Source organism: Haliotis rufescens, unplaced genomic scaffold (assembly GCF_023055435.1).
Source record: "Haliotis rufescens isolate VD_foot unplaced genomic scaffold, xgHalRufe1.0.p SCAF_9, whole genome shotgun sequence".
Lineage (NCBI taxonomy): Eukaryota > Metazoa > Mollusca > Gastropoda > Lepetellida > Haliotidae > Haliotis > Haliotis rufescens.
The window spans coordinates 37737166-37759964 of record NW_025964383.1 but is presented as its reverse complement, the minus strand read 5'-3'; the positions used below and the strand labels follow the sequence as shown (position 1 = coordinate 37759964).

At 40.3% G+C, this 22799-nt stretch overlaps 1 protein-coding gene across 8 annotated transcripts in view; it reads right to left on the bottom strand.

Moving 5' to 3' along the window:
• Nucleotides 1-231: 231 nt before the first annotated feature.
• LOC124139539 (E3 ubiquitin-protein ligase TRIP12-like) overlaps nt 232-22799 on the bottom strand; it is a 91518-nt gene continuing 68950 nt past the window's right edge. For all 8 annotated transcript variants that reach the window (XM_048391017.1, XM_048391019.1, XM_048391018.1 and 5 more), the window contains 18 exons: nt 22350-22535; nt 21465-21566; nt 20431-20523; nt 19676-19807; nt 18889-18948; nt 18562-18758; nt 17543-17655; nt 16526-16677; nt 15928-16073; nt 15624-15777; nt 15096-15194; nt 12654-12768; nt 11786-11940; nt 10491-10655; nt 9373-9537; nt 7350-7463; nt 5927-6125; nt 232-5276 (listed from right to left, as the gene is read on the bottom strand). In XM_048391017.1, coding sequence (XP_048246974.1) covers nt 5080-5276; nt 5927-6125; nt 7350-7463; nt 9373-9537; nt 10491-10655; nt 11786-11940; nt 12654-12768; nt 15096-15194; nt 15624-15777; nt 15928-16073; nt 16526-16677; nt 17543-17655; nt 18562-18758; nt 18889-18948; nt 19676-19807; nt 20431-20523; nt 21465-21566; nt 22350-22535 — 2544 coding nt within the window. In that variant the 3' untranslated portion in view covers nt 232-5079. The remainder of the gene's footprint in view (nt 5277-5926; nt 6126-7349; nt 7464-9372; nt 9538-10490; nt 10656-11785; nt 11941-12653; nt 12769-15095; nt 15195-15623; nt 15778-15927; nt 16074-16525; nt 16678-17542; nt 17656-18561; nt 18759-18888; nt 18949-19675; nt 19808-20430; nt 20524-21464; nt 21567-22349; nt 22536-22799) is intronic.

Below are 22799 nucleotides of genomic sequence, written 5' to 3'. Positions count from 1 at the left end.
TGACTTAATGCTACACTTCTTCAGTCAGTTTTGACCAACAACCTCCCTTGTGTAAATTTTCATAATGTCAGAGATTTGCGTTTCTTTGATGGTTCACACTGCCCTGTCAACCCTGTCTCCAAGTTTCTCCATGACAACACCAAGTTTGAAAGAAGAAAACTTCACTGTATGTCTCTCCTGGTGGAGGTAATGGTTATTCATGACGAACAAAAACAACACAGAAACATGTACTGTAATATAATAAATATCATTTATTCTCTTTAGCCTTTCATATAAATCATAATTTGGCAAATATCAAAGAATAGAACACTCAAATTTTCACTCAGACTTTCTCGGTATCCTGTGTTGAAGAGACAAGTAACATGAACACAGTGCACACCTATGGTCAGCTGCAACTGACACAGGTCTTTGCAGTGTCAACATAAGCTACCTACACCCACATTCCTTGACCATTCTCTACATCACAACAGAACAACTCTCTCATGCCAAACCAAGATTTTGTTATCAAATATGCCAGTTCAGTCTCATGCACCAGTGATGAAATGTGAAATGCAGACAATTGCATTACTTCATTAGAATACTGGTGAAACTAGGTTCCGGTAGGATTCAAGTTACCCTATCTTTACAATATCTCATTGCTTTCGAGATAAAACATTTCCAAGGGTAGAACCGAATATTTGGTAGAATGGGCTTTTCACTATGTGTTCTATTTCTGCCTGTGTCACATCAGCTGTCAACAGTCAATTACACAAACACATTCTCTTTATAAAGTCCAGTTTATTGATGTGTTAAGCCCAAGCTATTCCATCAGAATACCATCATTAACAGTAAGGCTACTTCATCTTCAAACATCAAGTGATTTGGTCAAGGAATCAGGCAAACTAACAACTGACATGTTTCTATATACCACAGATAGAATTTATTTTCATGATGAACACTAACAAACTGATCTCAATCACAGTGAAACCTTGTCAATCTGGAAATTGTTGCTCCAAGAACTTCAGGTAATTTTAAGTTAATAAATAAGTCTTATAATCGATATTGGCCAAACTCAAGACTTTCAATTGACAAGGCTCCACTGTGCTTCAGCCGAGATGATAACATTAGGAATATAAACATGCTTCAAGTACTCAGCAATCAGATTCAGATAATATATGTAGACAAACAGTTGGCCATAGCTTTGCTCAAGGAAGAAGTCACTGAAGTGAGGTCACTTTCCCATGTCATTGAGTTTCAGATTATATATACAGAGACACTGGAGTCATTGGGATGGATGAATGGGAATATTTGTTTTTTACTGATATGCATAACATCATTGTGAGAGTCAGACATTCCAACAGTAATCTTTTTACCATGGAAAAGAGAATTCCCAAATGATTGCTAGTAAAATAGTTGAATCATTTCTGTTCAGTGTGAAGGTGGAATTTATGGAGCTTCTGTAAATATTTGGAATAATTCATGCCATGGATACTTCAGGTACTTGCAAACATGAATCTCTAGAGGCTCTGCAAGTGTTAAGAAAGTTCCAATTATTTCGAGGTATGTCCTCTAAATCCCGGAAAAGATAGTCTTGCATACATCTAAATCAAACACAACGCATGACATGTTTTGGAAATCTGCATGTGGGCAGATAGTTTCAGATAAGTAGTTCATATAAAACTTTGGACAGTAACTTTATTGTAAAACACATGTTTCTGGATTGAAAAAAAGCTGTCACAAGAACAGTGATATTCAGTACTGTTTAATGACTTGTTCCCTTGTTGCATATTAACATGGAACCATACTGTGACTTTTTATAACTATTACACTATCATAGAAACACCAACAGAATCATTTCTAGTACAGCAGACCTCCAGACCAGTTTTCAGTATGTCACAAATACAGGAATGACCAATACCCTACACTATCTGTGTTGTAAAATGAGCAAAAAGCCAAGGGGACCTTGTCATAACCCCAACGTATAAAGTCAGATTCAGAGGGCCCCAAAATTCAAATACCAGAGCAGCCAATCTCAAAACCACCTTTAATTACAAACAATGACTACGATGCTAAACAATCAGTTAACATTGACCCAGCTGAAAAGAAACATGATCCCTTAGCCTGTACCATGTCCTTAATTCTAATGTAAACACAACGTTGGGTGCAATTAAATGAAATAAAGATTACCATCTTGAAAGTGTATTACATGTACTGCAGTCATAACTTGGGCTTCAACTAGTGGTGGGATGATACATCCATGCATCAGTGAATTGCGATTTTTTACTTCTGAAAGTTTTCATCCATTTCGCCATACCTGACACTGCCAACTGTTAATGATTAGTGTGCCAGGTATTAGGCAATCCTGTCTATGAAAAAGATGGTGTATGCACCACACATACGTGCACATGCAAGTATCGCGATACGTATCAGATCGTGAGCAAGGTCACGTGAAACATATCGGATCGCACAGTTGGTGTATGGTGCCAGCCCCAGCTCAAACTGTGGTAAGTTTGTGCTAAAGAAAAGGAGTTAGATTTATTAAGCACTAATTTTTCTTTGTGGAAAGGGAGCCTCATGTCAAGAATTGAATACATCTTGGAATTGTAAGCTTACCTTTGTGAGGGATCCATGACTTCAAAATAACCAATGACAGCGTTCTCATGTTACCATTACTAAATAGTGAGTGAGTGAGTGAGTTGGGTTTAACGCCGCTTTTGACAGTATTCCAGTTATATCACGGCGTGTCAGCTTAATGTGGGAGGAAAGCCCGAAGTGATGCAGGTCTCAGACGTTTACCACTTCGCTGAAACCCACGAGCACGGGTATGGTGCTGACAAACCTAGGTCATAATCGGGGCGAACTGGGATTCGAACCCACAATCATAGGTTTCTGGCGTGCCCAAGGGACGCAACTCTGCACAGCGAATCGCGGTGCCTTAAACGACTGAGCCACCCGTGCCTCTCCATTACTAAATAAATGTAGCAAGTCTTTGGTTTAACATAAGAAAGGATACAATATCAGATCAATTAATCATTGTAAGGATAGCTGTGGCATATTGCAAAGATAATGAGACATAACATCAACATAATCATATATGGATAGAATACAAATTTCTCTTCATCAAATTTGTGTTACATTGATGAATAATATGCCTGTTTGCATACAAGTGTTCGAGATGAGGCGTAATGATTAAATTTCTACACATTCTGAATGTGCATTTAATGATATTTGTATACTATAATATTCATGCTTTTTTGAGATGCCAAACTTAGTACTATTTTTGTAAATGCAATTCAATATCCTCTGCTTATCATTTTGCATTTGCTGTAAAAGAGACTTCGCAAGTTGTGGTATTGCAAACCTATAACCCTTTCATACAGATCTACTGATCAAACATAGTGAAAATATCATGAACTTACAATAGCATAAAGAGGAATAAAATGAGACTTATATTCATCAGAGTGGCACTAATGGAAGTTTGCTGGGACAAACTTACACAGATACATTTCTAGAACGATGTAGTTCCCCAATATTTGTAGAACAAGCACAAAATAGTGTCAGGGGTGTGGAAATTGAAAACTTTTCACTTGGGTGAGAAATCCAACTTAATTTTTCATTGATGGTTTAATGACTTGTGGCTTGGGTGTGTCTATTCCATATGTAGGTATTTTTGTTCTTTCTTTAACCACACTGTCATATCCGAAGTATCAAACGGAACAAAATATATTTAGACTATGGATAGCTTATTTAACAGGAAGGGAATGATTGACTGAATCCATGAGTCTGTGTTGAAGCCACTTGTATTTTTGATTGCATCAAGGCAGGACACCAATGATAGACTTCACACATTGTACCCTTGTGGGCGTCAACTAGGAATTGTCAAATACCAATTTTAAGGACAATTTCCAACAAGTCCGGGAAACTTAAATGCAGAATTCTGCTAAATCAGCAAAGAGACATATTGGATGGGACACAGGACAGCGTAAAGCAGCCATAGCAGTACATGTGGACAGAGACATGAATCAACTTTGTCAAAAATAGGCAGCTACTTGTGTTTCCCTTCTATGTCCTTTGAAACAGTCCCATGATTCTCATAAAGCTAGGCTAGTCTGCTATTGCTAACGGAAACAGCTGGTACTCCACACCCCTTGTTTTAAGATGCTATGACGATGACAGCCACACAGGCAGGTTGCAGTTGAAGCATTTATGCATGATGAACATCATTATAATATTGTTGTCCAGTGGAGCTCATATGCGAAATGGGTGTCTTGTTGTCCGTGTGGACCCTCTAGGACTGTTACAGCCATATGAAGCTCTTATGATTATATCACATGTATTTATGTACACCGAGCAGATCCTGCTCTACATACCATATCAAACACATAACAACACAATCAGAAATAAGGAATAGTCATCTGTATAAAACAAGAAATGAGATACAAATTAAATGCCAAATGTTCAAGGTGAGCCTGTCCAGGTTGTGCAGGTACATAGAGGATGCTTGCATGAGCCGCATACACAAACACCTTGCATTACAGTGTACAGGTACTTCAATAGTATAGGTACACTGTTGTATTGGCTTGTCACTGCAAATCATGTCACAGCTTAATTTATCAAACTGTAGTTTTACATTATGTAGACTCTGTTGTATCACCATATCGTAGCCTTGAACTCCCATTAGATGCATCCTTGCTGTTAAATGCCAGCTTCTCTCCTTGAATGTATCGCTGATCAAGAAGTCATTACCTTGAAAACACAGTAATGGGCATGACTTGTCTGACTTTGAATTGTATCCTTGACCCCCATTTTGGTCTGAAGAAATTCACAGATTTTATCAGTATGCAAATATTTTCACATGTGACCCCTTGTCACCACTTCATGTGTTTCCCTTTGGCAACTTAGGGGAAGGTGTCTGTAGGAACATCCTACACCAAACACTGTGACCTCAGTCTGTTCAACACTCCATCATTCAAGTCCATAAACAAAATATCATTCCAGTCACAAATATTATTTTGCTTCATCATAATCAGCCTGTTTGATTTGACACAACTCTTTGTCCTAGGGAAATGCCCACAAAGTATTGGTGTGGCTCCTGACAGCTCATGATAAATGGAAGGAGAGCTGTCCTTCTCTGGCAGCCACACTCAGCCTGTCCCGCATGTTCTCCACGGTCGAGTAGTCCGGGAGCTTCAGGTAGTTGACACACGTCATCACAGATGGTAGGAAATTGTCAGGGCATTCATTGGACTCGAAGGATTTTCTCACTATGGTCAGAGGTGGGGAAAGACTTCGGAATCCTGCAAGACAATATTTGGTTGAATGAGCAGCGGTAGAAACTAACATTTTTAGTCCACTAGTCCTTATAATTATAACATATAGCGAAACCCTTAAAGTGAGTGAGTGAGTATGGTTTTACGCCGCTTTTAGCAATATTCCAGCAATATCATGGCGGGGGACACCAGAAATGGGCTTCACACATTGTACCCATGAAACCCTTAAAAATGGCAATTTTCTACTAGTCCTTATGATACCTTAACTATTGGACAGTTTGGCAAGGACTACAGGACTAGTGCCAATTTTTAACACTGATGAGTAGGTTATGTAATAATGCTTCAGCTTATGCTCCAGCTACCAATATTTTAAGTAAATAAATAATTTTTTCATAAAAAATTGGGGTTTCCACAGGAGACAATGCTTGAGTGAGATCAACCAATATCTCCTTGGAGATATCAGTGATGTAGATCACACTTAAACCAACTAACACAGGTATGGAGCTGACAAACCAAAAATAACATGGCAGGGCAGTTATAGGACTGAACCAATGATCATAAGAACCTGGTGTGGCTAATGGATGCAACTCTTCTCAGTGAATTATGGTGCCTTGACGGTCTGCCCGCCCTACCCCTCCCTCCTTTAATTCTCAAGAAGAATGACCACTGTTACTGACCTCCTACAGGTAGTTTTGGTGAGCCTGTGACAAACTGAAGAAAGTCTCTCTGCTCGTCCGGGGTGTAAGCACTGAGCACCTGGAAGAGGAACTTGACTGCCCGACTGTCGTGTGTGTAGCCATGGTCTGGGCGGCAGCATTCCATCAGCATCTTCATGTCCCACAGCTCACTCCCGCTCCCACAGAACAACTGCTCCAGCTGAAACAAGGATCACAACATGAGAGCTGTGTCAGACCAACTAACTGTTGAACGTCTTGTCTTGCCTACAAGCATTGCCATGTAACCTGGTCTAGATCTGTGTATCTGCAGTATTCCAGTTATATGACAGTGGCCTATAAATGATTGAGTCTGGACCAGACAATCCAGTGATTGACACCATGAGCATCGATCTACGATGACATCCACCAACCAAGTCAGCGAGCCTGATCCTGATAGTCGCCTCTTATGACGAGCATGGGTTGGGGAAGACCAAGTCATCCAAGTCAGGAAGCCTGATCCCCCAGTCCTTGCAGGACAAGCATGGATGCTATGAAGTGTAATTTATGAACGAAAATACTGCGTTCCAGATCGGTTCAGGTATTAGGCCATTGACTGATTTTAATCCAAATTGTACAAATATGTCTTTCAATTTAGTAATGACAAAGAAGAATATATTATCAAAAGATGCTGAAACATGAAACTGTCTAAAGACCATTTGTTTCTCCAGCAAAATGACAGAGCAATGTGATACCAAGGTCGACACGGTTGTGTGTAGGGTTAAAAATACAGATATCTGAAGTGACAACTTAATACCTATATTACAGGCAGCCCCTTTCTTCGACCTTGGTTGAGTGTAAATGCATGATCTGAAGATTGTGGTTGTTGAGTTACCAGAACATTCAAATATAAGCAAATGTTAATCAATGCCCCAGTTACTAATATTTCAGCCATTTAAGGTGTCCAATTCGTACATGAGTGTTGGTCAGACAAAACAGTGTCTGACGGCATGAACAACGACCAACGCCACCTGGGAAAATACACCACCAGACAGATCATCTATTGTAACCCCCCAAGAGAGACAATTTTTGAAGGCCTTTAATAGCCTTTATAACATTTTGAAACCGATTTTTGAACATGATTGGTTGGTTGGTTGGTTTGTTGTTTAACGCCGCACACAGCAATATTCCAGCTATATGACGGTGGTCTGAAAATAATCGAGTCTCGATCAGACAATCCAGTGATTGACATCATGAGCATCGATCCACGCAATTGGGATTGATGACACGCATCAACCAAGTCAGTGAGCCTGACCACCCGATCCCGTGAGTTGCCTCTTACGACAAACACAGTCGCCTTCTACGGCAAGCATGGGCTGCTGAAGACCTTTCTGCTCAGATCGTCACGGGTAGTTTTGAGAAGGAAAGGAAACAAGTCTGCACCCACCTCTTCTGGGTAGAAGCACTGCAGTGAAGACAGAGGGAACACAGATTCAAATCCCTCCCGGAATGCATCGAACTGGCGAGACACACCTTCCACAATACTCCAGTGTGTCACCAGCTGTACAGGGAAACAATCATACATTACAGACGTGTTGAAATATATGAGGTTCAGGAAATTATAAACATCCCTGACATCAAACACATGCATTATAATAAATTCACAATTCACTTTATTGTTTTAGATCCTTTATATCATCTATTCCTGTTATATGCTTATGTAAGAGCTCCACAATAAATGCAAAGAACAATGAAGAAAGAGGCGTGGTTTATTTACGCAGCCCCTTATTCTCCCTTCAGTGTATTATTGTACGATAAACAACGACCACGGGTCGTTTATTTCTTATATAAGATATCAACATTTGGTTTAGCCTTTTTAAGGATTTAATTAAAATGTTCAAGCTTTAAAAACATTTACCGATTTTAAAATATTGATAACTCCCTGAATACACTCCAACCTCGGTTATGTCGGACAACTCCATTTTATGTACACAGGGGTTTAGTTTGGTATTCTTACAATTTTCATGTCGATTATCAGAACCATTTCTCCAAATACCGATTGTCATATCTCTTCCACTTTCGGGTGCGATTGTTCTGCCACTGCGTTCATCTGCGCTGTCCAGCTACATCTAAACAACTAACTAAACACGACAACTTCATCAAGTTGCAAGTGCATGTTTGAATCTCCAGAAATGACGTCATAATAGAACATTGTAGTTTATTAGTAAACTACGCTATGTTCTTCATTCTTCTCAGCAGTTTATCGCTTAGCTATGTTATATTTCACATTATCATTTAACTTAAGCATTTATCGATGACATAAGCTTATGACATAAAAACATGTATGTCATACCCCAATGACATAAGTATGCAAATTAGATATGGAAATTAGATAACCGGAAGAGGGAGCGGTTTGATTTGAAACTATATATTATAAGTGAAGTTACACCAGAGATATAATCAGATTACACAGAATCGTTGTTGTTACCATTATTAAAGTTTCAATTATTCTGCAAAAGTCTGTTCAAGTATTTTGTTTAAAATAATCCGAGGAACTTTTTTTCTCAGCGAATTGTTTATTTTGGTATACATGGCTATGGAACACATGTATCACTACGCACGATCTATACGTAAGATTTCGACAAGTTGCTGATGTTAATGTTTAATGCAATTATTCCTTAATTTGGAATTAACTAAGACTCGGTTGATATTTCCCATATTAAAAAACACTTGTGATGAATCCTCTATATAAATCATTGTGCTATCAAGAAGACATTACGAAAAATGCTTGCAACTCCATTAAGCTATAAATTGGACGATGTTATTTTTGAGAGGTAAAGAGTTGTCCCCCTTAGCGCAGATAAACGTAATGGCCGAACAAACGCATTCAAGAATAGGTGACATATGGTAATCGGTTTGGGGAGAAAAGGTACACATAATCGCCGCGAGAATATTCAGGAAATACCAAACTGACCCCTCCCTACCTGTACATAGAATGGACTTGTCTGACATTGCTTAAACAGACTGTATTCAGCTATGTTGTAAATAATGTTGATATCTCAAATAAGAAATCAACGACTTCCTTGTCATTGTTTATCGTACAATAATCTGCACCCCGCATGGTTTACCCTCCCTGCAGAGTTTTATTGTATGATAAACAATTCCCCCTCTTCGCTTATGTCTTAAATAAAGGTCAATAACAGTTACAAGATTCACCCAAAATAGCAAGATGTGCATTTCTACAGTACTGACTATGCAGACGGCTGTCATACTTACGCTAACCCAAACACAAACCCCCACCCTTAAAAAAACCCAACCCAACAGAACAAACCCCCCAAAAGCTCCCTAAAAACCAACCAGCCCCCAAACAACTATGACTCATACAATGGCACGAACAAAATATATTAAAAGAATGAAACAGTATAAACCTACTCCTACCGGCAAGACAGGCGATTATAACGAAGACGTACCTGTAAGTAGTCCTCGAGATTGTCGAGTGAGACTGGCACATCCTTGCCACCCTTCTTCAGCTCTATAGTGTTGTAGCCAGGGAGTGTGAAGGTGAGGTCCAGGTCCTCTATACTACACCCATCCAGGGTCAGACTGTCCAGAGCCAGCTGACGAGACTCTTCAGTCTACAGCACACACACAAGATCAGGCTTCAACGTTTCAAATTTGGGAACAATCTATTTTCCTGAATGAGTGAGTGACTTGTTACTTAATCCTATTCAGCAATACTTCAGCTGTATCAAAGCAGCCTTTAAATAATTGAGTCTCACTTTGCCTGACTACCAGATCCATTTTAGTTGAATCTAATGAAAAGTATCCTGCCAGAAATTACCAAGCAAGGGTCATATCTAATAATGAATATGTTTCTCGTACAAGGGTGAGGCGAAATGGGGTTTAATGTTGTGTTAAAGATTATTATATAATGATGTGCATGTGTGAACAACAGTGTTTGACTATATCACGCTGTGAGTTTATGCGACGTTACTCAAAGAGTAAAAATTAGAAGTCACCTGAAACTGCTTGTAAGCAGAATAATTACAAAATGTCTACTCATGAGGGGAAAAATACCTAACAGATGGACCCAAACGGGTAAAAATAAATTGTATACCTAAAGAAAACTATCAATACCTAATGTGAATGACAACTTTACTGAGATAGGTGGCACTGTTCTCTGGCGACATGCACAGTTGAAATGGTGCTAATCAACTGTGAAATATGAATTACCCCCTGGGATAATAAAGTCTTATCATATTGTATCGCTCTCTTAACTTGTGAGTAAATACTCAATGTCTAAAAACATTATCTGGAACCCTGTACCCATTCCCTACTATAACTTAGACTTGCAACGACAACGATAACAATTGGCATCCAATCAACTACTCCCATGAGGCCTTTGGTTAACTTATTTACCACGAGGCCACCCCATCACTCCTAGGAGTGATGAAGGTGGTGATGTTTCCATGGTTACTTCCAAAAACAAAGCTACGGTGGCAAAGGGTACCGGGTATTTATCATAAGCATGGAGATTTAATACATGAGATAATCGAAGATGCTCTATTATTTGTGTCATGAGACTCACATGTGACTTGTCACTTAAGATTCTCTTTTTCTGGTGTACAATATCTTCAAGTTGGCGGAAAGATTTAGCGACAACAGGGTCTATGTGTTGCAGGTCGGCAGACGTGACGCTGTGTTCTTGCCCCAACAACCACTTGTAGAACACGGGACTCAGTGGCAGATCCACCTGGAAACACAAGCCAGTTGACACTGTGATTAGCACTTAGTGATTATGTAATGTCAACAAGGGAGGCAAACCGGTGGCTATTAATGTTGTGTTGTTTGTGTGTTTGACGCCGCTTTCAACAATATGGTCGGTGCGGTCTGAAATTAATTAAGTCTGGACCAGACAATCCAGTGATTGACATCATGAGCATCGAGTATGCAATTGAGGTACAATGATAAGGTGTTGTTTTTGTTTGTTTGTTGTTAAACGCCGCACTCAGCAATATTCCAGCTATATGACGGCGGTCTGAAAATAATTGAGTCCGGACCAGACAATCCAGCAGCCCCTTAGACGACTCGACCCCCCTACTTATTTGAGGGCATGCACAGTTTTGATCAATGATGATGGTAGTACGTCTAATACTAGGATTTGTTAGTTTGTTTCTAATGCAGCACTCAGCAATATTCCAACTATATGACCGAAGTCTGTAAATAATAAAGTCTGGACCAGACAATTAAGTGATTAATATCATGAGCATCGATCCACGCAATTGGGATATGATGACATGTATCAACCAAGTCAACGAACCTGACCATCCTATCCTGTTAGTCGCCTCTTACGACAAGCAAATTCGCCTCTTACGGCAAGCATGGGTTGCTGAAGACCTGTTGTTCCCCGGACCTTCACGGCCATGATGATAAGGATCAACAAAGTTAGAATACTCAATCCTGTCAAACCTGCTGAAAATTAATTCTAACCCAGGTCTTCACCTGAAGTGTTGTATTGATCACTGCTGCAGGCATAATGTTTTGAATCATAATCAGTTGTCAATCTACTATCCAAAGAAACAACTGACTTTCCAATACATACTGAGAAGGATGCCGTCTTGCCAAACATTTGAGATAATTCAGTGTACTTTCTTGAATGACTAAGTAAACATGTTAAAATTATCATTACTGACTGTAAATAATTGTGTCTAGATCAAGCAAACCCTTCACTGAAAACAAACAGCAATGATTCCCACCAATGGCTTAAAATGACATGCAATCAGCCAAGTCAAAGAGCCTAACAACCTGATCTTTTTTGTAATTAAAGAAAAATTGAAAACAACCAACCAATGAATTTTGTACAGGAAGAATTTCTCGACTTACCATTCTTGAATCCATGAGAGCTTTGGCGAGGAATTTGCCGAGGAACTTGTACTTTGACTTGACTTTGTTGACAGCTGCAGCTTTGGTGTTTCTGGCCAGAGGGGCCGGAAACAAGCCGCATGATGAGTGCATGTAGGCAATCTTGTTTTCTGGGTCTGGAATTGTTTTATAAACAACTGGTTAAAAGATGAATCCTAAGCAAGGTTATTGTTGGATAAAAAACTGAACTGCTTTTCATGAAAAGTAAAAGTGGAAAATATGAGTGAGTGAGTTTGGAATACCGAATTCGACGTAATAAGGGCCCAGGGCGCTCTCAAAATTAGAAATAAAGGGCTCTTATTGGAATATTATTTTGGTGGAAAAAAAAAAAAGATTTGAAAGATAAATTTCCTGGTTTATGCTGACAGCCTGAAATGTTTATATACGACAGATATATGTTTCCAGAATTTAATTGCCCATAACTCAGGGTGCATATAACAAACGAGTGCGTATTATATGCGAATAAATAAGTCTTGTGCACATTGATCAATCAATCGGAAGAGGTGCTAATTGGGATTGTTCACTAGCCAATATATTAGCAAATATCGCAGTGGGCGCTTATTACGTCGAATACGGTAACACTGCTTAAAACAGTATTTCAGTTATATCACAGGGCGATAAGCCCCAAGTGATGCAGGTCTAACATGTACTTGGTGAAACTCAAGTGCATGGGTATGGTGCTGAGAAACCTAGAAGCATAATCAGGGCTAACTGGGATTCAAACCCAGTATCCTAGGTTTCTGGCCTGCCTAAGGGATGAAACTCTGCACAGTCAACTGGGGACCTTGGACAACTGGGTCACCCAGAAAGTATGAAGGAATAGCCTTACCTGATGGGTTGGCTGCCTTCACAGCTTCACCCCTCCACATGTCCAGGTCACTCCTCTGGAAGTCCCGGGACACCAACGCATAGAACTCTAACGTAGGACCAAGGCCTGTACCCACCTGGGAACAAAAGGAACAGTGCAATGGTCAACCGAACAAGTCACAAAGATAAATGATAGGTTGCCTGTATTGATCATGAAGTCATGTAGACAGCAGGATAAATGGTAAGGCTTTAGATTGATGAGAATACTGATGGTCGTCCTTGATTATCAAGCATGTCATCTGACTAAACCGATACAACTACGTCCACAACTAGTGAAGACACTGGAATTGTTAGAAAAAAAACACCTCAGAGATTTCACAGTGAATGGCTTAGCAAATATCCATGCCTACGACTGTCAAATCAATTGAGAGTTAAATTATGCTCAAGTGACAATACATTTTGGAAAAGAAATAAAATGGTCCTGTATTCGAAGCAATTATGAAAATATACAGTACAGTACAGTATTTCATTACTTTACAGGACCCTCATATTTGTGTGTCGGGTTGTTGTTTAATGCAGCACTCATCAATATTCCAGGTCTGCAAATAATCCAGTCAAGTCCAGACAATCCAGTGATGGTTATCATGAGTACCGTATATCGCTGTGTATAAGGCGAGTTTTTCGTACCTAAAATGAGGGGGTTAAGGAGGGGGGTCGTCTTATACACGGAGTCGAAGATCTCACGTTTTTTTCCAGGTGTGTCACTTTCAGCTTCCACTGGCGATGTCGACCAGCGTTCGATAGCCAGCCCAGCATTTGACAATAAAACTTCGCATTTCGTCCTAAATAACTGTTCAAATAACTATTTCCATACATAAACATGATTTGTATCTGTTTTCCTTGAATAAAGTTGAATATTTTCTGCAAATAAAGTCGAAATGACCCTCGCCTCGATGCAGAATGTCAAGCCAGCTGACACGGTAAAACAATCAACATCCGTGAGTAGAGAGCCGGAAGTACCGGTAAGCATTTGCATATTTCACATGTGACCTAACATGTGATAACCGGTGAAGCTGAAATCAATTCCCGTTGTTTTTACAGTTGTATTAACAACTGTTGGAGACGGTGTGTATAAGTGAATGTTGAATAAACACGCTGAATGTAACGCAAACATAAGCCTAGTTAGATACAACATAGTTAATTGGCGATTAAATTACTCCCATTATCTCACCAAAGATCAAACCCATTGTTTCTTTTCATAGTCGGAGGGAAGCCGTGTAGTAGATTTAAGGGATTATAGAATGGTTGAGTATTTGAGTAGACCATGGATGGGTATAAATAATTCGTTATTCGTTGACTTGACATTCTTCATCATGAATTCCAAGAGAAAACGATTCGCCTACGACGCTGCTTTCAAGCTTAAGGTGGTTTCCTATGCTGAAAGTACAAACAACAGTGCTGCTGCACGTGAGTTTTCAGTGAATGAATCAATGGTAAGGATATGGAGGACAGCGAAGCCGTCTCTTGAGGAGCTGCCAAAGACGAAGAAGGCCAGACGAGGATCCGAGACGCCATACAAGCCACTGGAAGATATTCTTTTCCAGTGGATCGGAGAGTTGCAACAGTCAGCGTGCATCGTCACACGCATGATGATTCGACAGCGAGCACTCTATGTTTACCGTACTAGGAAAGACATGGATCTCCCCAAGTCATTCAAGGCTTCGGGAAACTGGTGTTCGCGCTTCTTAAGGCGACACAACCTAGCGCTGAGGCAGAAAACACACATTGCACAGAAACTTCCTGCTGAAGTGGAAACCAAAGTGGGTTTTTTCCATCAATTTGTGATCCGTGAGCGAAAGAAGGTAGACTACGATTTAAGCCAGCTCGGCAATATGGACGAAACTCCCCTGAACTTTGACATGCCAGGATCCAGAACCATCGACACAAATACTGAATCCGGGAGATCCGACACAACAGAAATAGTTGCATACATCCCTGATGATTTCGAGGATGAATTGAACGATTACTATGACTACAAAACCGATTCAACAGCATGGGACATTCTCTGTGCGGAAGAATCCGACTCGGAATTTGATGGGTTCACCGAGGCAGATCTTGTGATGTGTTTCATTCCAGGTCGCCTTATACACGAAGTATAGGATTTTGGGTTGATTTCGAAGGCCTGTACAGGGGGGTCGTCTTATACGTGGGGTCGCCTTATACACAGCGATATACGGTAACGGTCTACGCAATTGGGATATGATGACATGCATCAACCAAGTCAGCGAGCCTGACCACCTGATCCTGTTATGTCACCTCTTTCAACAAGCATGCATTGCTGAAGACCAGTTGTAACCCTGATCTTCATGGGTACCCCCTATTCCTGGAGGATCCTTTAAATATCCCGGGACAGCCACTTTCTTTGGTCAAAGTAAAACTCAGACAAGAATCTACTACTCCTTACCTCATTCTCATAATGTATTTCCAACAGAGCTTTTGAGTTTCCCAGTTCCTCCATGACTTTTTCAGCCTGCTTGAGCAAGTCCACACGACTAACCATTCGCTGCAAATATACACAACATCATAACATTAACATAACATTAACACAGCATAACAGCATCTACTTGCAACTGCTAGTGCATTTTAAAATATTAATTTGAAAAAAATCACATCTTGTTCTTCAAAGAAAAGTTAATATGATACAAAGGAAAAACTACCACAAAACATATACATACACAATCCATTAAATTCAAATTGACCCCCCCCCATAGTTTTCTATCATTATCATATTTTAAACATTAGTGCACATATTCCAGCATTTGGTTATTGACTAACAGAAGTAGTGAACTTGTTTACCATGTTGATACTACAATTCTTCCAACTTTATCGAGACAGCCTGATAAACAATCAAGGCTTTGACATGCAAACCAGTGCATTAGGGTAATCACACGGACTCTTTGATTTTCATGCTTAATTGTGAGCAAGCACTTACTCTCCTGCGATCCAGACGTGGAGCTACTCTCTCACTGTCGTTCTGTATGCTGTCACCAGAGTTGTCCTGTTGTAGGCGCATCATGGCTCTATCTCGGTCAAACGATGTTGCGAAGAACAGCAGTTGCCGTGTGTCAAAGGGGAACAAGAATGGCCTACAAGGATACAAACAAAGGACCTGATATTGTATTACCAAATATTTAAGATCACTTGATTTTTTCACATGAATATGGTTAATCCGCCAAGTGATGCAGGAAACAAAGGGGTGGTTGTGAGTTGGTAAGGTTGGTATGGTTGCTACTTACGCTGCAGTGCCTATTTCCCCCAGCCAGTTGGGAAGGTTGCCTGTCATAATGATGAGGGGATCTTGAAGCTGACGGTTGGCCTTCGCTGTCAGTTTATTGCTGGTGAAGTCTGATGCTGGTAGCACCGGAGATGGGAAGAAGGACACCTGAAACAGACCACTTGCTGAACACTTGTCTCGAAGGTTATTTCTGTCAGTTTGATGTTGGAGCAAGATGCTGCATGTCAGTGTAAGACACACACACAATCTATGTTTGGAACCATGATCATACATTTCCGACACTCCCAAGGGACGCAATTCTGTACAGCAAAATTGTGGCACCTTAAACGACTAGGATGCTAATACAATCTTTAAAAGAAGGGATAGCAAGTCTAAAACCACACTATATTTTAATTTTTAAGCAGCCCAAACTGAGTTGGAAAAAGAATTTGTTTCTGGGGCAGGTGAATCATGACTGATGGCGAGAAAATATAGTCCTTTCAGAATGAAGTTTTGACCAAACACCACGGTATTTTTTCAGTATGTCAACCATAGAGCACACAGCAGTATCAATACTTGGGGCACACCAACAGCCTTCAACAATACATGCTGTTACTTACTTCAAACAGAGTTGCCCAGAGCCTGTTGAGAGAATGCAACACCCGCAACAGGGCAACGACATCTAGAGACGGGTCCTGCACTGTGACAAATGCTGGCAACTTGTCAGTGAGGAAGGCATTCAAGAGAGGAACTATCACAGAACAATGGCTATCTGAAAAACAAAATAAACATCTTGTTTTATTGATGCAGCATCAACAATCTGTACCCCTGTGTAAGTAGACAAGAGGAATCCTTACTTATTCGTCTGTGGCAAATTTATTGAAGAACCCTTTACCTCTTGCACTTTCTAATGTAAGGTTTATAGCAATGACCCTTCTGTGATCCTGGATTCAACCGGAAACATTTGATACCCACATGTTATTACGTCTCTCAGAAAATACAACATGGAGGATACTGGTAGCAAGGAACTTGGAATAGTTTCTTTGACTGCTTTGCAATGATAAAACAATAAAGTCTTTGACAATTTTGGAGTGATGTTATGGCATCCTTAGCCTCAAAATATTATCAACACTACAGTGGATGGGTGAGTGAGTGAGTTGGGTTTAACGCCGCTTTTAACAGTATTCCAGTTATATCACGGCTTGTCAGCTTAATGTGGGAGGAAAGCCCCAAGTGATGCAGGTCTCAGATGTTTACCACTTCGGTGAAACCCACGAGCACGAATATGGTGCTGACAAACCTAGAAACATAATCGGGGCGAACCGGGATTCGAACCCACAATCACAGGTTTCTGGCATGCCCAAGGGACGCAACTCTGCACAGCGAATCGCGGCGCCTTAGACCACTTGGACACCCGTGCCACCCAGTAAACTACGCTCATAACAACCTGACTCATATAACCAACCATTCTTTTTGGTCCCGGACATGTGCTGCATGTATGCTGTATACGAACTACGGTTATCATGAAATACAATTAGTGGTCCCTTTGAGCTTGTTATGACCGTAGTTTACTGAAGTTTGGCTTGTATCTCAGGCTCATTTCTGCCTTAAGTGACATACTGCAGCCACACACTCACCTTTATGCAGATCATCGTGTTTCCTTCGGGCAGCTTTAGCACCTTTTGACTCAGCTTTTGTTTTCTTTGGACTAGTAGCGGTGACCTCTTCCTGTTCAGCAGCCTGTCGGTACCTGTTATAGGGTGACATTCCAAAAATCATTACACGGAAACATAATGGCATTTATATTTTTCAAACTTGAAAATGAAGCTAAAAGACAAGCTTTGAAGTTCTCTTCCTATCAACAAAAGTTAAACTTAATATGTTGTCAAATGAACATCTAAATTTAAAACTATTCATAACTCTTTTACTTGTATCTATGCAGATAAAACAATCTTTAAAAAACCCTTCAAGACCACATAATTGTCATATCGTTAGTCCTTCAAATGTTGATTTGGGAGTTAGTTTACTGTATTCTGTTCAAGGTTACGCTATGTTTATAGCTTGATAACTGGCGGATATAATGAACATATATTTTGGTCCAGGCCATTTGCTGTCTACCTGCTGTATATTTGCTTATAATGAACTATGGTTATAACCAACTTAAATTACTGGTCCCTTTGAGTTCATCATAACCATAGTTTACTGTCTTTCATTTATCACTGAATGTGGTAGGAAAGCTCAAAGTGACACCAGCATTGTTCAAAATGAGGTCCAGGGCCCTGTTCCACAAAGCCATCTTAGCGCTAAGGTGATCGTAACCTGCATACATTAACACTGGCTTACTATGGTCGTAGCACTAAGGTTGCTTTGTGGAACGGTGCCCTGGGGTCCTTGAGGTTTGGTGCACTAGAATATGAATATAGGGACCCGAAAACTTGAGTTCTTACCACTAGGCCCCCAAAATTTCAAAACCTTACAGAAGTAAAAAATCATTTGGTGAAACCAATGAGCATGGTGCCGACTGATAAAGGATCATTATCAGATCTGATTCCAACCCATAACAAGCAGATCCTGCAATCTAATAGATATCAGTCTGTGCCATAGATCACTGGGCCACCCAACAGTGTCACCACTCCATGTGCGGTACAGTACTTACCATATTGTGTGGGTCTGTACCCAGATACCAGCGTGACTGAGAGGGTTCTCCGAGTCTGTGTCAGTCTCACTCCCCTCCCCACTAAGGCTGAACTGTTTGATTGCCTGGTACACGGTCATGTTGTAGGGCAGGACACGGTCTCCGATCAGGAACTCCAGGCGGTGCCGTGCTGTGCCCTGACTAATGAACACTGCTGCCTAGAGAGAGGGAATGACATATTTGCAGTCACATTAGATGTTCATGACTTTAACGGCATGACTAGATGCAGTTACCATATGTTAGTCATGGGACTAGAGAAAATCTTCAAGAGACTATCCCCAGACTTACCATAGTGTCCTCTACATCATCATCTGAGTTCTCTTCATCACTGATCTCCTCTTCTCCATCCTGAAAATACACAATAGAAGTCAATTTGAAATTTGGGTAAGATTTATATCAAAAGCACGACAAACCAACAAATTAAAGGAAACAGGCACTTATTTGTTTATTGTAAATCAGCCAGATCAGGTTAGACACTCCAACTAATTTGAGTGAGTGTGTCAGTCACTTGGGTTTAACACCACTTTTAACATTATTTCAGTTATATCACGCATGATGTGGGAGGTAAGCCCGAAGTGATGCAGCAAACTTGCTCACTGACTTGGTTGATGCATGTTATCGTATCCCGATTGCATGGATCAATGCTGATGATATCAATCACGGGATTGTCTGGTCCAGATTTGATTATTTACAGACCGCCGCCATGTAGCTGGAATATTGCTGAGTGCAGCGTTAAACAACAAACAAACAAATATTCACGTCAATAAATGAGTGAATGTCAAAAATGTCAGCCAAAGCAGATCGTGTGTAAAATATATCAAGCAAAAATCAGAAAAATCAATTGCTGAGTGAGAGTGAGTGAGTATCGTTTTACACCGCTTTTTGTAATATTCCAGCAATATCTCAACGGGGGACACTGGAAAATTGGCTTCACACATTGTACCCATGTGAGGAATCGAACCCGGGTTTGCGGTGTGACGAGCCAACGCTTTAACCACTAGGCTACCCAAGCCCTCCTATACAGGCTACATTGATCATCAAAGTGCATGTGTCTGTTTGAGGCTTCTTGCTCTACCTTGGTTCTCCCGTAACCTCTCATGACGAGGTACCTCTCTATTGCCTGGACAAGAGCTAGGGGGTCTATTTTTACTGGACCGCCCTTCCATTGCCTCAGAGATGAACAAGAAGGATGTCTTTGCAACTGGCACTGAAACAAAACAATGAGCGATTGAATGCATATTATTTTACACCAGAGTCAGTGATATTCTACCTTTGACCGACAACCCATAAATAATTGGGACAGGCAAACAACTGGTTTAAAGTATGAGCATGATCCACATTGTCAGTGCACTGAAACATCCAGTCACACTTTGTAACCACAAGATCCTCACCTAAGTTGGTTAATACAACATTGAGGCATGGAGGACTTATTCTTCCCTTGACTCCCAAAAGGGGAAACAAAACAGAAGAGTATATCCATATAATAAACAGAAAACTGTACTGTGTTTACAACACTCCTGTATTTATAATAAACTATTTACCTACTTTCTGAACGTCGATCTGACAAAGTATTCAGGGATTTTATCTAGGATGCCAAACTATGTGCCCTTGTCAGGTAAATTTGGAAAAAATATATCATTTTTTTCAAAATTGGGATCTTTCATTAATTTTTATTCTCTGAAATAAAAAACATTTGTGGCTTGTTAGCAACTAAAACAATAGAGCTCATTTGTGTTGAATGGTGATTTCAGAATATGGTAAAATGAAATTTGAATTGCAAACTATATCTTAAACTATAATCCAATGACAGAAAACAAAAACTGCACTTACTTTCAATTGATGTGTACTGAAGAACTTGAGAGCATTTGAACCCCGCCCACTTGAACTGTTGCCCCCTGGTAGATCATGCACTTTCACCTGGAACTAATACAAGAAATCTGGATAAAGTCTAACATTACATCCGACGGAATGTGTTACTAAGCCAGAGTCTGTAATATTCCAGCTATCTCACAGAGGCCTGTAATCGTTCTTTCAGGGTATCGATCACCTAATCTGCTTCCGAATCTGCATTGAATCTGATATCAGCATCTGCATCGGAGGGATAATACAATAAGTGAGAGTTTGGGGTTTAACGCTTCTTTGAACAGTATTTCAGTTATATCATTGACTGATATAATCAGTAACTAATAAGGGCGAAACAGAATTTGAACCCAACACCATACAGAAATTACTTGTAGATCCAACTTGAACCAACACAGAAACACTGTGACAAATCAGAGTACAATGGCGTTGACATAATGAAAAGAATGTGTAGTTTTGCAAGTTTTGTGAGTGAGTGAATTTGATTTTACGCCGATTTTAGCAATATTCCGGCAACACGTACCCATGTCGGAATTCTAACCCGGGTCCTCGGCACGACGAGCGAACACCTTAACCACTAGGCTACCCGACCGCCCCTTTGCAAGGAGTGATTGAAATGGATTAAACGCTGCTTTGAACAGTATTCCAGTTCTATCATGGCGTGTCAGCTTAATGTTGGTGGAAAGTCTGAGGTGCTGAGAAACCTAGAAACATAATCGGGATGAACCGGGATTCAAATTAACAATCACAGGTTCCTGGCTTGCCCAAGGGATGCAACTCTGCACAGTAAATTGCGGCCCCTTAGATGACTGGGCCACCGATGCCATCAGTTTTGCAAAGCAGTTTACACTTGACATCAAATGGTGACACCAAATAATTCATCTTTTTCTTGTGGGAATTGTTTTTATATACTCAGGCAAGCTTTGACTGACTACTTATCAACTACTGTATCAAGTTCACGAACATCACATTGGTTGTCTGTAAAATGCATAGTGTCACTGTACCTGTTCTAACTGATGCAGACACCCCATCATCTTGCTGACAAGTGGGTACAGCTGTCCCTGCTGATCCTCTATCCTCTCTTTAATATAGGTCACCTCAGGGAGCTGCAAACAATCACCACTACATTCAAGCTCTACAACATTGACTGGAAACTGTTTCTGGATATACCAGGGGTAGACAGATGCCACTGGTCAAATCAAGCTCAGGTCAGACCAGTGGTTAATGTAAAATAACTAAATTTGGGGAAACAAGCAACTCAAGATTTTCACTAGTCTCAGATAAATTTGTTTGTCGTTAAACACTGCACTCAGCAATATTCCACATATATGACGGCAGTCTGTAAATAATCAAGTCTGGACCAGACAATCCAGTGATTGATATCATGAGCTCTGATCCTAGCAACTGGGATGCAATGACATGCATCAACCAAGTAAGCCAGCTTGACCACCAGATCCCGTTAGTCGCCTCTTATGACAAGCACAATCGCCTCTTACGGCAAGCTTTGGTTGCTGAAGACATTTTCTAACCTGGATCTTCACGGGTCTCAGATAAATTGACTAGTGGCTATGTCTATCTGTGTTAACATGTATCCAACATTATATCACAAAAACATGAAAACCGAACCTAAACAAAATAACAGTGTATTAAGTTGTTGAGATGTGGTGGTATTAAAACAATGCTGTTGTAGCTCCACCACAACAAACTACAGAAATAATCTGAGACTTTACTTTTCGTCTCGTAACATAGGCTTTCAACAGCCCATTTTCTGAGTGCAAAATCAGAGAAAATTGAAACGTTCAGGCAACAAGTCTGAAAAGTTTATGACAGACTACAGATATCTTCCTTTCCTGCACAAACTGAATCAGTACTACTATCTGCTAACATACCGGACATCCTAGGAAGACATGGAGAAACAGCCTGATGCGAAGGTCCCGGGGGACAGAGCCTGACGTGGATGTCAGGTACATCAACAGTTTCTTTACAAGGCCGCTGTGGATGATCTCAAAAGGTGAGACATCGCTCTCCTTCATAATACTGGAAATCTCCTTCAGAGCCGACAGGCTTTCATCATTCTGAAAAGAACAACATTCAAGCCACTGACTGACTATGACAATCAAAACACATATGTTGCAAATGTAAAAGGTAGAAGCAATTACATTTGAGAAAAGAACTTCTTTGACTTCCCATGAAGACTTAGACAGGTTCATTCAATTTCATTAAAGTGTTGTGTCTACAGCACACAGTGGTCAATCTTATGGTCAACTTTTAATTTCCATAAACAAATTGTGTTTATTGACCTGTCTGAAGGAGCATGGTTTTACACGGCTTTTAGCAAT